The sequence below is a fragment of the Trachypithecus francoisi genome, unplaced genomic scaffold, assembly GCF_009764315.1.
Source record: "Trachypithecus francoisi isolate TF-2019V2 unplaced genomic scaffold, Tfra_2.0 Lachesis_group4, whole genome shotgun sequence".
Classification (NCBI taxonomy): Eukaryota; Metazoa; Chordata; class Mammalia; order Primates; family Cercopithecidae; genus Trachypithecus; species Trachypithecus francoisi.
Window position 1 is genome coordinate 118,827,702 of NW_022681469.1, and position 13,347 is coordinate 118,841,048.

General features: G+C 57.7%; 1 protein-coding gene across 4 annotated transcripts in view; it reads right to left on the bottom strand.

Moving 5' to 3' along the window:
* Positions 1-13,347, bottom strand: part of MLXIPL (MLX interacting protein like) — a 34,105-nt gene continuing 20,758 nt past the window's right edge. Inside the window, exons 6-17 of one of the 4 annotated variants that reach the window (XM_033193073.1) lie at positions 13,146-13,347; positions 12,923-13,003; positions 6,455-6,624; positions 3,686-4,217; positions 3,364-3,431; positions 3,138-3,288; positions 2,862-2,977; positions 2,650-2,769; positions 2,340-2,467; positions 2,136-2,259; positions 1,073-1,202; positions 1-787 (exon numbers count right to left, since the gene is read on the bottom strand). In XM_033193073.1, coding sequence (XP_033048964.1) covers positions 669-787; positions 1,073-1,202; positions 2,136-2,259; positions 2,340-2,467; positions 2,650-2,769; positions 2,862-2,977; positions 3,138-3,288; positions 3,364-3,431; positions 3,686-4,217; positions 6,455-6,624; positions 12,923-13,003; positions 13,146-13,347 — 1,941 coding nt within the window. In that variant the 3' untranslated portion in view covers positions 1-668. The remainder of the gene's footprint in view (positions 788-1,072; positions 1,203-2,135; positions 2,260-2,339; positions 2,468-2,649; positions 2,770-2,861; positions 2,978-3,137; positions 3,289-3,363; positions 3,432-3,685; positions 4,218-6,454; positions 6,625-12,922; positions 13,004-13,145) is intronic. The other 3 variants (XM_033193076.1, XM_033193075.1, XM_033193077.1) reach the window with 3 other exon arrangements.

The following is a 13,347-nucleotide window of genomic DNA, read 5'->3' on the forward strand; positions in this document are numbered from 1 at the left end:
AACCGGCAGACAGTTTTTGCTTTTATTGGTCAAGAATTCTTTACAAAACCCACACACACACGTCCACACACACACGATGCCTGCCCTGTTGTGGTCACTCTGGCCCTGGTGTCTCCTGGGATCAGGCCCTCCTGGCCTCTCCCAGGGGAAACCATCCTGCAGCCCCTCTGGGTTAGCAGTTGAAGGAGCACAGAGAGGGAACCTCCTTTTCTGCTTCTCTGCTCAGGAACAGAGGTCTGTGCCCCACTCGTGGGGGAGCAGGTGCAGGTGACAGGGAAACAGCATCCTCGTTTTCCCACCGTTGAGCCCCCAGAGTTGCCAGCCTGGGCCCCCAGTGTTACAGCTGCCAAGGCCTAGGGTCATCTGCTGATTGAACCTTCCCCATCCCCATTTTGCACATTGAAACATAGAGGTCCAAAGATGGGGGATGAGTCACCCAAGGTCATGGTGCTGGAGCATAGTGGCAGAGCAGGGACGGGGACTCCGCTCCTCTTGGCCTCCAGGAGGTGGGAAGTGTGAAACCTGGACCTGGCTCGACCCCTCCCCGCTCAGGGAAGGGCAGAGCCAGGGCCTGGGGCATGAAGAGGGCCCAGAGATGATCCCTGGAGCCTGTGCCCAGGGAAAGTGGCCCCCAGGGCAGCTGAGTGAGCAGCAGGGTCTGGCCAGGACTATAAAGGTTTGCCAAGGGTACCCTCTGTGACTGCCCGCGTGGCTTGCTCAGGGATGCGGCCCGGGTCGGTCAGGATACTGGTAGATGTGCCCAGCTGGCGTAGGGAGTTCAGGACAGCTGGGTGGGAGACAGAGAGAGAGACACCTCCTGGGTTCAGGGCCCTACCCTTGGATGCTGGAACCAAAGGGATAGGGGGAGGTACTAGTTGGCAAGACTGTCACCCCCTCCTAGAACCTCTGTCTACAGGCATCTGGTGGCCAGAGAACCATCTGGGGGATGGGGAGTGGCCACAACCCTAGGCTGTGCTGAAGGCAAGCTGGATGTGGGGTCTAAGCAGGGTGAAACACTCCCCCCACCCCGGAGGCTGGAGCCCTCTAGCAGGCAGGGAGATGGCGCACATACTTGGCCGGAGAGCGGGCAGAGAGCAGTACTGGTCCAGCCAGGCCAGTGAGGTCTGGCGGAGGGTGTGCACGCTTGCCGTGGACACCATCCCGTTGAAGGACTCGAACAGAGGCCGGATGAGGATGCTGAACTGGGCCCAGGTCAAGGAGCTGCCTGTGGTCCAGTTGGTACCCCCACTCCACGTGGATCATTGATGCCCAGTTCAAACCAGGGGAAGAAAGGGCCTGGACAGTGTCTAACCTTGAACCCCAACGACTCCTGCTGCAGCCGCTACTTTTTTTTTTTTTTTTTGACAGAGTCTCACTCTGCCACCCAGGCTGGAGTGCAGTGGCGCAATCTCGGCTCACTGCAACCTCCACCTCCCAGGTTCAAGCCGTTCTCCTGCCTCAGCCTCCTGAGTAGCTGGGATTACAGGCACATGCCACCATGCCCAGCTAATGTTTGTATTTTTAGTTGACACGGGGTTTTGCCATGTTGGCCAGACTGGTCTTGAACTCCTGGCCTCAAGTGATCCACCTGCCTCAGCCTCCCAAAGTGTTGGGATGACAGGCGTGAGCCACTGCTTCTGGCTTGCAGTCCCTACTTCTGTCCTGCCAAGACCTTCCCAGCACCCTGCCTCTCAGTCCCCTCCTCCTTGCCCCTCCACTGCCCTTACTCTGGGCTGAACCATCCCTCATCCCTGAGCTCCCTCCTTGGGCTCAGTCAAGAACTTGATCCCTGAGCCAGATGAGGGAGTGGATTCCAAGTCTTCTTTAGGCCTCACTCCAGAGTTCAGATTCTCCCAAACTGCCCTCGGGGCTTCCTGAGGTCAGGGCCAAGGCTCCCCTTCCTCAAGGACTCCTCCCTCAGTTTCCCTGTCTGCTCCCAGCTGCCAGTCCTTGGGCAATTTTGCTGGCCAAGATGGCCAGGGCATGGAAGCAAGGGGCATAACAAGAGCCTGTCACCTGGGAGCAGCTCTGAGCCTGCCTGGCCTGGAGAGATAGGCCTCCCATCTCAGGCACAACCTGGTCTCACCCTGCCACAACCCCTGCAGCCCCCCAGCCATGGGCTCAAGGGAGGATACCACCCAGAATTTCCAGTTGTGCAGCGTACGTGTTCGGACGTAGTCATCAAACATGTCTCGCATCTGGTCAAAACGCTGGTGTGTGATGGGTACCCCTGTGGCAGGCAGCTGCTGCTGGCACAGGCTGAGGGCAGGGCAGGGGTCAGGAGCTGGGGATCAGGCGGCATGGCCCTGGGTCCCAGCACCCGCCTGGACCCTGCCTACTTAATGGCGGCATTGAGCTCCTCAATCTCGTCCCGCAGCTGCTGGGCCTCCTCCTGCAAGCCCGCGCGCTCCTGCTGTAGCATAAGGATGTACTCGGCTGTCTTCTGCAGTGTGGTAGCTTTGCTCACCTGCAGACGCCATCAGGGGGGCTCAGGCAGGTGCTAGAGGCTGCACCCTGTGACCCACTGGGACACTGGGAGGGGAGGAGGCAAGAGTGTCTGGAGCACTCCCCTGCAATTGAGTTTTGGGTGGGGGTGTCCAGAAAGGGGCCCCGTGGTTTTGGGGATGCCAGCCTGGGTCCGGGGCTCACCTTGAGGCTGGGCTGGGCACTGAGTGTGCTCACAAGCCCATGAAGGGTGTCAAACCCCAGCTTGATGTTAAAGCGTCGCTTCTGTTCCGCGGAGATGTGTGTGATGCGCCGGTTCTCGGTCTCGGGGAGCAGAGAGTCGGGTGAGCCTAGGAAGGAGCCCGGGAGGGTCTTGGGGTAGCAAACCAATTTTGGGGAGGGGGGATGGTGCCCACCTTGTTGCTGTCTGGACGGCCCCGGCTGAGGATGGGTTGCGGAGGAGAGACACGGACGCTCAGAGTGCCAGGGCCTGGCATGGAGCTGAGGTCCCCTGACAGCCGCCGCTCACTGCCTGTGGTAGGAACAGACAGACCCACAGAAAGACCAACCCTGGGGAAAGAGTCCCCCCTGCCCCCTTCCTCTCATCCTAGCACCAGACCCAGTCCCCTTCTTCTTCCTCCTCTTCCCCTCCTCCCGTAGATTCCCCCAATCCCTGCAACCCCTCTCTTTACCGCTGAGCGCTGGGGGTGAGAGCCGCTCCGCTTTGGGGACAAGCAGGGGTCTGGAAGGGGCCAATGTGGCCGGGCCTGGAGGTGGCCGGGGCGGTGTCGGGGCCGGGGTCGGGGGAAGGAATGTGCAGGAGAATTCAGGGACTGTCTCCTGCTGGGGTGGAGAAGGGCGGAGAGTGGGGTTGAAGGCCGTGGGCACAGCCCCACCGCCCAGTGCCTAAGATCTTACCGGGGACCCTGGGGACCGGAGGAGGGTGCTGGATACAAGTGGTGGCTCCAGGGCTTGCTCCGGCTTGGCTGTGCATGGGTGGAACCATGAGGCCGCTGGGGCTGGTCCACCCCCGGCATCTATCAAGACCCCATCCTGCCCCTCCCGAGTCCACACCCCTTCTAGGTACGGGGCCCATGTCCCTCGTTCCTCACCACTCTGTCCCTTGAACTGGACCTGCCCCTCCACCCTCATCTTCTGCTCCCATAACCCCCTGTCCTCCCCACCTCCTGGCCTCCCTCCCCAGGCTTTCCTCTCCCCATTGCTGGCCCTCCCGTCTCACCTGCTGTGAGTAGCTGTGTGAGGCAGGGGTTGTTGCTCCCCGCAGTGGTGGGGGGACTGGCAGTGGCAGGGGCTAAGGTAGGAGGACTGGCTTTCTGTCCCCTAGGGGATGGGGCGGGGGGCTTGCCTCTGGGCACGGAGAAGCAAGGCCCAAAGGCAGGCTCTGAATACCCTGAGGGTAGAAGCTCTATGGGGAATGGGGTGGGGGCTGGGCTGGGGACAGACTGCGGGGTGGGTGGGAAGGCTGTAGGAGCAGGCAGCGGAGACACTCCTGGGGCAGGAGGGACAGTGGGGAAGGGAAACCTGGGAGAGAAGAGAGGCTCTTCCTGCAGCAAAGCAGTGGGTGGCGCCATGGGAGGGAAGGGAGGTGGGGGGCAGGGCTCCAAGCCTGGCACCTTGGCAGGGGGAGGGTAATGCAGCAGAGGTGGGGGTACAGAAGGGGGTGGGAGCCGAGGCTTGGGGTCTTCAGGAAGGAGGAAATCAGAGCTCAGGAAGGTGCTGGAGTCCAAGGGACCAGGGCAACTGTTCCGAGCCTGGTTGGGGGGACAGACAGACACTCAGAGAGCAGGGAAGAGAGCTGCCCCTGACAGCCATCTGGGCTTCCCCTGCCCTGCCCTGCCCTGGCTGAGTGCTGGACTGCGCCCTGGGGAGAGATAGGAGAAATGAGCCCTGCCTTCCAGCACACACAGGTGTATGTACAAACACACAGAGCAGGGAAATTATAATGAGAGGAGGGAGTAGGGTACATTTATGCAAAAAGCAGGAAGAGTGGAGCATCAATCTTCCTGCCCATCCATTTGTCTCCCAAGTAACTTATCCATCCATCCACGAACTTGTCCACCAATCCATCCACCAACCAACCCACCCATCCATTCATCATCCATCCATCCACTAGCTTGTCCACCAATCCATCCACCAGCCAACCCACTCATCCATCATCCATCCATCCACTAACTTGTCCACCAATCCATCCACCAACCAACCCACCCATCCCTTCATCATCCATCCATCCACTAACTTGTCCACCAATCCATCCACCAACCAACCCACCCATCCAATCATCATCCATCCATCCACTAACTTGCCCACCGATCCATCTACTAACCAACCCACCCATCTATTCAATTGTCCATCTACTAATTCATCCATCTTCCAAACATGCACCTACTTGTTTATCAATCTATGAAGTAGCTCATCTACCACTCTCTCCACCAGCCCACCAGATATTAAGGCATTAATGAATCCATCCAACCATCTATACTTCCTTCATTCATCCACCAACCCATCCATAATCCATCCATCCATCCATTCATTCATCCATCCATCCACCATCTATACATTTACCAGTCACTTAACCACCCATCAGCCCATTCACTGACCCATTAAACTACTCATCTATGTATCCATCCACCAGCCCATCCATCCAACCAACCACTCACCCACCCATATATCCACCAACCCATGTGTGCCTCCACTGCTGTATAAGATGCCTCTGTCCATTCACCAAAACACCCATTCATCTGCTCACTGGCTCATTCATTCAGTCACTGACTCACTCAGTGGACAACCATTCACTGAGTGCTATTATGTGCCTGAGGCGCATTAGGTATAGAGAATGCAGTGGTGAGCAAAACACAGCCCTTCTAGTAAGGAGCTCACTTTCTGGTGGAGGAGAGACACTCCTCAACAACCAACTAAAATTAGCACACACAAAGTCTGATGATGGAGGGAAAAGGCCTATAACAAAGCAGCAGGAAGCAACATCTGAATTGCACCTGGGGACTGGGCACGGTGACTCACACCTGTAATCCCAGCACTTTGGGAAGCCAAGGTGGGCAGACTCCTGAAGTCAGGAGTTCAGGACCAACCTGGCCAACATGGTGAAACCCCATCTCTACTAAAAACACAAAAAGAACCTGGAAATCTCTCTTTTTTTTTTTTTTTTGAGAAGGAGTCTCGCTCTGTTGCCCAGGCTGGAGTGCAGTGGCACAATCTCGGCTCACTGCAAGCTCCACCTCCCGGGTTCACGCCATTCTCCTGCCTCAGCTGGGACCACAGGCGCCCGCCAGCACGCCCAGCTAATTTTTTTTTTTTTTTTGTATTTTTAGTAGAGACGTGGTTTCACCATGTTAGCCAGGATGGTCTCAATCTCCTGACCTCGTGATCCGCCCGCCTTGGCCTCCCAAAGTGCTGGGATTACAGGCATGAACCACCGCACCTGGCCCGGAAATCTCTTGAACACAGGAGATGGAGGTTGCAGTGAGCCAAGATCGTGCCACTGCACTCAAGCCTAGGCGACAGAGTGAGACTCCATCACAAAAAAAAAAAAAAAAATTGCACTCAGGAATTCATGAACCAAAATGGTAGATTCACAGTTTCCTAAACATCCATGCTCAGCTTTTTGCCTCGAAGCTTTTGTTCCTGCTGCTCTCCCATCTGGCTTGACCTCGGCCAGTCCCTTCTGTCCAAAGTTGACCTATTCTCTGAGGCCCAGGAACTCCCCTTCTCCAGGAAGACTTCCACAAGCAACTGGCCCTTGGTGGAGCCCACTCCATGGTCTCCACGCCCTTAGCTTTCTCCTACAACCGTTTTGTCCAGTTCTGCTTCATGGGGTCCCTGCCAGAGGGCAGAGATGGGGTCTTTCTTCCCCTCCAATCTCCAAGCAGCAAACCGGGCACTCAGGGAGTGTCTGATACCTCCTGGACATGAACAGGGCAGGACCAGCTCTCAAGTGTGCTACATAGGGTTGGACGGGATGGGGTGAGCTCACCTGCAGACGGCTGGGTCCAGAGAGGTGGGTCATGGCCGAGGAAGCCGGGGGCACGTCTGGGTCCAGGGTCCCACTGCTGAAGAGGGAGTCAACCACGGGGCTGAAGCTGGGGGGCTCTGGGAAGTTTGAAGGCATGGGCGGCTGTGGGGGGCGGGAGTTGGTAAAGAAATCTGTAATTCAGACACACAGGGCAACAGGAATTAGGGCCAGGGCTATGGCTGCGAAACAGCCGGGAGGAGAGTAGCCTGTCCCCAGCCTTGGTGGGTAGGGATGTGGGGGCTGGTGGGTGGGGGGTGGGGGTCCCTTCCACAGGAGATTGTGAAACTGGGAGGGTTTCTGTCTCGATCAGGAGAAGCAGCAACCGTCTTGGGTGGAATGAGCCTGGGTGGGAGACAGCAGGGGACTGTCGGTGTGAACGGGGACCCCAGGAAGCAGCCCCCTCCCCTCCCCAGCCCCAGGCTTAGCTCAGGAAGTCCCCCTCCACACCCCCTGGTGGCTTCCCTTCCCTGATCTGCTGGAGGTACAGAAAGGGGGTGCCCAGAGAGAGTGCCAGGGTGGGAAAGGGGTGCGGTGCAAGCGGAGGAGGCCTGGGATGGGAGGGGCCCCAGGGTAGCAGAAGTTCAAGAGGGTGAGTTGGAGATGAGAGGGAACACGAAGTCATTGGTTCTGGGACGAGCTTGGTTTATTGGAAGGTCAGCAGGTGGAGCCTAGGAGTGGAGTGAAGAGTGTAATGCGGCAGGAGGGGCTAAGGCTGGGCTCCGAGTGGGGTGGGAGGGAGAGGAGCCTAAGGCTGGGCTCCGAGTGGGGTGGGGGCAAGAGGGGCCTAAGGCTGGCCTCCGAGTGGGGTGTGGGGGGAGGAGAGGGGCCTAAGGGTGGGCTCTAAGTGAGGTGTGAGCAAGAGGGAGATAAGGGTGGGATCTGAGTGGGGTGTGGGCAAGAGGGGGATAAGGGTGGGATCTGAGTGGTGTGGGGGTGAGGGGGGGCCTAAGGCTGGGGTCCGAGTGGGGTGGGGGCAAGAGGGGCTAAGGGTGGGCTCTGAGTCGGGTGGGGGTGAAGGGGGGCCTAAGGCTGGGCTCTGAGTGGGGTGGGGGCGGTGGGGGGCTAAGGTGTGCTGCGAGTCGGGTGGGGGCCAGGGGGGCCTAAGGGTGGGCTCCAAGTGGGGTTGGGGCGAGGGGTCTGGGAAGCCTGCGAGAGCTGGGGGAGGCAGCAGCGGATTGTTTGGGGTGCGGGTTGTGTAAGTCCTAGGCTATTCTGGTTTTGGGAAGCAGCTGGCCACGGCCTGACCACATCCCGGGCCTGGACGCCGCCCGCCCACCCGCTCCCTTCCGGGCACCTTTCTCTGACCCTGACCAGCCTGTGATCTGTGCCAGCTCCCGAGGCCTCCTAGTCTGGACAGATCTGACCCCACTGGGACAGCTCCCCACAGGCCTGGGTGGGCCCCAGCTCCCTGCTTTTTCCCTCCAACCCCCTGCCAGGAGAGCTGCTCAAGTTTGCCTCCCAGGAGCCACCTCCAAGGAGACCAGGAGTCAGTTAGATAATGTCACCTCAAACCCAGAACCCACCTGGGGGATGTGTGTGTGTGTGTGTGTGTTTGTGTCTTCACCCCCAACCCCATCCCCCAGAGACAGGGTCGTGCTATGTTGCCAGGGCTGGTCTCAAACTCCTGGCCTCAAGCCATCCTCCTGCCTCAGCCTCCTAAAGTGCTGGGATTATAATGAGCCTGTGTGGGAGATGGCAGGGGACTGTGGGTGTGAACAGGGACCCCAGGAAGCGGCCCCTCCCCGCGCAGCACCAGGCTTAACTCAGGAACCCCCCTCCCCACCCCCCGATGGCTCCCATTCCCCGATCTGCTGGTGCAGAAAGGAGGTGCCCAGAGAGAGTGCCAGGGTGGGAAAGGGGTGCAGGGCGAGGGGAAGAGGTCAGCCACTGTGCCCTGCTGTCACCTAGGCTGGAGTGCAACAGCGCGATCTCAGCTCACTGCAACCTCCGCCTCCCGGGTTCAAATGATTCTCATGCCTCACCTTCCTGAGTAGCAGGGATTATAGGCATGCCCCACCACGCCCAGCTAATTTTTGTATTTTTCAGCAAAAACAGGATTTTGCCACGTTGCCCAGACTGGTCTCAAACTCCTGAGCTCAAGCGATCCTCCTGCCTTGGCCTCCTAAAGTGCTGGGATGACAGGAGTGAGTCACCGTGCCCGGCCCTGTGTGTCATAAGTGGCTCTGCTTTGCAGGAGGGTGCAGGGCCTGTATGTTGCAGTGGCTGAACCCTCAAGTCTCAGCATGGGGTCTGCACGCAGCCTCTGTCTGCCCCCTGGGTGTCTGTCGCTCCGTCTGAGGCCATGTGAACCTGTCTTGCCGTGATAGCGTGCCGCATGTGCATCTGCTCGGTGCCTGTCTGCGCGTCTAACCCCACGGTGAAACGGTGTCTTTGTGCTGTCCTGCTGCCTTTCTTTCTCTCTCTCTCTCTTGCATTCTTTTTTTTTTTTTTTCTTTTTGATATAGAGTCCCGCTCTGTAGCCCAGGCTGGGGTGCAGTGGCACGATCTCGGCTCACTGCAACCTCTGCCTCCCGGTTTCAAACGATTCTTCTTGCCTCAGCCTCCTGAGCAGCTGGGATTATAGGTGCCCCTGCTGCCTTTCTTTAAAAGGGGGACCACGCTGGGTGCGGTGGCTCACACCTGTAATCCCAGCACTTAGGGAGGCTGAGGTGGACGGATCACCTGAGGTCAGGAGTTCGAGACCAGCCTGGCCAATGTGGTGAAACCCCGTTTTTACTAAAAAAAAAAGAAAAATACAAAAATTAGTCGGGCGTGGTGGTGGGCGCCTGTAGTCCAGCTACTCTGGAGGCTGAGACAGGAGAATTGCTTGAACCCGGGAGGTGGAGGTTGCAGTGAGCCAAGATCATGCCACTGCACTCCAGCCTGGGCGACAGACCAAGACTCTGACTCAAAAAAAAGGGGGACCAGGTGGGAGATGGCGAGTGGTCACTGCTGCTCCCCCATCTCCCAGGTCCACAGGTCCTGTCACTAGGCCCCCAAGGCCCTGGCTCTAGAATCAGCCTCACGCTTTGCCTGGCCCTGGGCCGCTGAGGGCCTAGGGCTCCTCCCTGCCCACAGCTGCGGCCTCCTCCCTGGGGCCCGGGTAGGGTCCATGGCGCAGCAAGCCCCTCTCATCCCTGAGTCACCAGCCACCCCCTTACCATCGCTGCCCAGGCCTGTCTCAAGAATCCACCCTGCCTTGAGAGAAGATTCTTCCCAGCCCAAGCTGCTCACCAGGGCCCAAGTCCCTCCCTAGCCTCTATCCCCTCCATGGACCTGACCTGCCATCCCCTCCCTGAGCTCCTCAGCCTCTGGCTGCCTCCCGGAGCCCCCCTCACCAAGCCTCCTGCCTCCATAGAGTTCTGGTCCCCTCCCTGGGTTTCCAGCTGGGCCTCCCCAGTGGGAGGCTCTTGGGGGCAACGAGAGCTGCTGTCTTGGTGGTACCAGTGCGCTCTGCCCTCTGGGTACATAGAATGTTTGATATGTGAGGCCCACACTTGTCCCCCCACGCACCGGCAGCCACCCGGGTCTGCCAGAAATCGCCTTCTAGTCCCAGTCCCTGCTGGTCTTGCCCAGACCCCAGGTGGGGGTGGCTGGGCTCCTACCTGTGGCCGGGCGCTGTGTGCCCAGACAGGGCCGCTGCCCTCCCAGGCTGGCCTGCTCCCAGGGCACTGCCATGCACACTTCTGCCCCCGGGCAGCCCCCACCCCCGCCCAGGGCTGGAGCAGGGGTGGGGGTGGTTCCTCATTCCCTAGTCCCCGCCCCATAGGCCTCCACCTCTTGATTGACAGGCCCAGGATCCCGTCAAGGAAGGAATTAGGAGGTCACTAGGACTAAGCCTTTATCCCAGGGACCCTCTTGCTGTCCCCGGGGGCTTCAGTGAGATGGGCTGAGCCTGGATATTCTACCTGGCCTGCACATAGCTCCGAGGACCCCTAAATGTGTGGCTGTTGGGAATAACCTGCAAGACCTATGGGTGAGTGAGGAAGGCCACTTGGAAAGTCAGTTGTGAAAACAGAGACAATTGTCCACATGTGCTTCTACCGACAGGAGCATATCTGGGAGGACACTGAGGAATCAGTAACTTGGTGGCCCTGGGGTCAGGAGAGGGAGACAGGGACATTCACGACTTACAAAAATTGCTTTAGGCCAGGTGTGGTGGCTCACACTCGTAATCCCAGCACTTTGGGAGGCTGAGATGAGAGGATCACTTGAGGTCAGGAGTTCAAGACCAGCCTGGCTAACATGGCAAAACCCCCTCGCTACTAAAAATACAAAAATTAGCTGGGCATGGTGGCGTGAGCCTGTAATCTCAGCTACTTGGGAGGCTGAGGCACAAGAATCACTTGAACCTGGGAGGCAGAGGTTGCAGTGAGCCAAGATGGAGCCATTACACTCCAGCCTGGGTGACAGAGTAAGACTCTGTCTCAAAAAAAAAAAAGCTTTACAAGATATGATGCCTGGGATTTTCTTTAAAATAACACACTGGGCATGGTGGCGCACACCTGTAATCCCAGCACTTTGGGAGGCTGAGGTGGGAGGATCTCTTGAGCCCAGGAGTTCTAGACCAGCCTGGACAATATAGGGAGGCCCTGTCTCTTCAAAAAATAATAATAATAAAAATTAGCCAGGCATAGGGGTGCGTGCCTGTGGTCCCAGCTACTTGGGAGGCTGAGGTGGGAGGATCACTTGAGGCTGGGACGTTGAGGCTGCAGTGAACTGTGATTGTGCCACTGCACTCCAGCCTGGGCGACAGAGCGAGACTCCTTCTCAAAAAAAGAAAAAAGAAAAATAAAAGAAGAAGACTGGCCAAGAGTTGATAAGTCGATGACATCAGTGATGGTGACTTGGGAGTTTTTTTGCTGAACTACTTTCTCTACTAGTGTGTGCATGGTTGAAATGTCCTCTAGTAAATAGTTTTATTTTTTATTTTTATTTTTCATTGTTTTTTTGAGATGGAGTCTTGCTCTGTTGCCCAGACTGGAGTGTAGTGGCATGATCTTGGCTCACTGCAAGCTCCGCCTCCCAGGTTCACGCCATTCTCCTGCCTTAGCCTCCCTAGTAGCTGGTACTACAGGCGCCCGCCACCACACCCAGCTAATTTTTTTTTTTTTTTTTTTTTGAGACGGAGTCTTGCTCTGTCGCCCAGGCTGGAGTGCAGTGGCACAATCTCAGCTCAATGGAAGCTCCGCCTCCCGGGTTCACGCCATTCTCCTGCCTCAGCCTCCTGAGCAGCTGGGATTACAGGTGTTCACTAGCATGCCTGGCTAATTTTTGTATTTTTAGTAGAGATGGGGCTTCACCATGTTGGCCAGGCTGGTCTCGATCTCCTGACCTCGTGATCCGCCCGTCTCGGCCTCCCAAAGTGCTGGGATTACAGGCTTGAGCCACCGCGCCCGGCCTAATTTTTTTTGTATTTTTAGTAGAGACAGGGTTTCACCGTGTTAGCCAGGATGGTCTTGATCTCCTGACCTCGTGATCTGCCTGCCTCGGCCTCCCAAAGTGCTGGGATTATAGGCGTGAGCCACCGCACCCAGTCTTTTTTATTTTTATTTTTTTTGAGACAGTCTTGCTCTGTTGCTCAGGCTGGAGTGCTGTGGCGCAATCTCGGCTCACTGCAACCTCCGCCTCCCAGGTTCAAGCGATTCTCCTGCCTCAGCCTCCTGAGTAGCTGGGATCACAGGCGCCTGCCACCACGCCCAGCTAATTTTGCTATTTTTAGTAGAGACAGGGTTTCACCATGTTGGTCAGGTTGGTCTCGAACTCCTGACCTCAGGTGATCCGCCCGACTCAGCCTCCCAGAAGTGCTGGGATTACAGGTGTGAGCCACCACACCTGGCCTAGCAAATAAATAGACCCAAATAACTCAAAGTTCTCTCCCCTGAGAGGGTCCTGGCATTCACTGCTTTCTTGGGAGCCCCTGGTTCCCTGGCCAGGTACTCTCTTGGGCCCTGCCCTCATTGGAGGCCACACCAGCTGTACAAAAGGAGACCAGGAAGACCCCTCAGAAACCACCCAGACCTTCCAGGCACGGTGGCTCATGCCTGTAATCCCAGCACTTTGGGAGGCCAAGGCAAGAGGATGACTTGAGCTCTGGAGTTTGGGACCAGCCTGGGCAACACGGTGAAACCCCATCTCTACCAAAAATACAAAAAAAAAAAAAAAAAAAAAAGTCGGGTGTGGTGGTGCACACCTGTAGTCCCAGCTACTTGGGAGGCTGAGGTGGGAGGAGCACTTGAGTCTGGGAGGCAGAGGTTGGCACCACTGCACTCCAACCTGGATGACAGAGTGAGACACCATCTCAAAAAAAAAAGAAAGAAAGAAACCACCCAGACTATCTGCTCCCCCAGAGGGGCCTGGGATAGGCTCATCGGCCTTTCTCACACGGACCCTGCCTGTCCACCCCACCTGGGGAGGGGCTCGCCCCACCTGAGATGTCCATGAAGTCATCCACGTTTGGCTGCAGTGGCGTCAGGTCCGGCTGGATCATGTCAGCATTGCCGACGTAGGCTAGAGGCAGCAGTGGTGACATCAGCAGTAGCAGGCAGGGAGGAGTGGGGGTCTCCACCCCCATCCCCAGCCATCCCTCCCTTGGCCTCCTGGAATCTCACAGGCCTTCACCCCTCTCCCCTGCCCCTTCTCAGACCCTCACCATCCTCAGGCGGCAGCTGCAGGGGCGAAGGGCCAGACTGAGTCATGGTGAAGAGAGTGTCCGAGATGTCGGACAGAAAGCAATTGAGGTCCAGGAGCTGCCGCCCACCCGGCTCCTCCTCTGGGTCCCCCAGCAGCACGGGGACCACACTGGAGAAGAGCTGTTTGCACCATTGCTCCGGCGGCGGCCACCCGCCTTCCGC